Source organism: Nothoprocta perdicaria, unplaced genomic scaffold (genome assembly GCF_003342845.1).
Source record: "Nothoprocta perdicaria isolate Ctin4 unplaced genomic scaffold, notPer1 scaffold_2029, whole genome shotgun sequence".
Lineage (NCBI taxonomy): Eukaryota > Metazoa > Chordata > Aves > Tinamiformes > Tinamidae > Nothoprocta > Nothoprocta perdicaria.
In genome coordinates this window covers 1-1,137 of record NW_020455238.1, presented here as the reverse complement: position 1 = coordinate 1,137, position 1,137 = coordinate 1, and the positions used below count along the sequence as shown (strand labels likewise).

At 75.5% G+C, this 1,137-nt stretch overlaps 1 protein-coding gene across 1 annotated transcript; it reads left to right on the top strand.

The window, feature by feature from the left end:
- Positions 1-5: 5 nt before the first annotated feature.
- Positions 6-863, top strand: FOXRED1 (FAD dependent oxidoreductase domain containing 1; the record flags this gene model as incomplete). Its single annotated transcript, XM_026038140.1, has 5 exons — positions 6-143; positions 217-327; positions 408-526; positions 591-685; positions 762-863. Coding segments are annotated over 5 exons (565 nt in total), but the record flags the coding sequence as incomplete, so codon positions are not given.
- Between the last annotated feature and the right edge of the window lie 274 nt (positions 864-1,137).

Genomic DNA, 1,137 nt, shown 5'->3' with positions numbered 1-1,137 from the left:
CGGGGCCGCCGCCGCCGCCCGACGAGGCCGACGTGGTGGTCGTGGGCGGCGGCGTCACCGGCTGGTCCGTCGCCTTCTGGCTCAAGACGCTCGAGGGCGCCGGCGGCGCCATGCGGGTGCTCGTGGTGGAGCGCGACCCCACGGTGAGCCCCGCAGCGGGCACGGGGACGGGGGGCGCAGACAGAGCCCCCCATCCCCGTGCTTCCCTCTCCCCAGTATTCCCAGGCTTCCACCGTGCTCTCGGTGGGCGGCATCCGGCAGCAGTTCTCCCTGCCGGAGAACATCCGCCTGTCCCGCTTCTCGGCCGCCTTCCTGCGCGACATCAACGTGCGTGGGGACGCCGGGCGGGCACGGGGACGGGGGACGCGTCACGGGGGCGCCCGGCGCTGACGCCGTCCCCGCTGCAGGAGCACCTCGGGGTGCCGGGCGAGCCCCCCGTGGACCTGCAGTTCAACCCGTCGGGCTACCTGTTCCTGGCGTCGGAGCAGGGCGCCGCGGCGCTGCAGGACAACGTGCGGCTGCAGCGGTGCGTCCCCGCGCCCCGCGCCGCGCGCCCGGCTCCCCGGCACCCCCTGACCCCCCTTTTGCAGCGAGGAAGGGGCGCGCGTGGCCCTGCTGTCCCCCGCGCAGCTGCGGGCCAAGTTCCCCTGGCTGGACACGCGCGGCGTGGCCTTGGCTTCCTACGGTAAGGAGCGGGCGCCGGCGCCGCCGCCGGGAGCGCCGCCAGGCGCCCTCCGGACCCGCGCGCCGCCGTCCCGCAGGGCTGGAGGACGAGGGCTGGTTCGACCCCTGGGCGCTGCTGCAGGCGCTGCGCCGCAAGGCGCTGGCGCTGGGCGCGCTCGCCTGCGTGGGCGACGTGCGCTGTGAGTGTCCCCGCCGCGCGCCGCGCGCCCGGCACCGCCCCCGGCCCAGCGTCTCCCGCACCGCCACCTTTGTCCCTATGTCCCTGTCCTGGCACCTCCCGCACCGCCACATCTGTCCCCATGTCCCCGACCCCGTTCCGATGCCCCCTGCACCGCCACATCTATCCCTGTGTCCCCATCCCCATCCTGGCACCTCCTGCACTGCCAAATCTGTCCCCATGTCCCCGTCCCGGTGCCCCCCACACCACCACATCTGTCCCCATGTCCCTGTCCC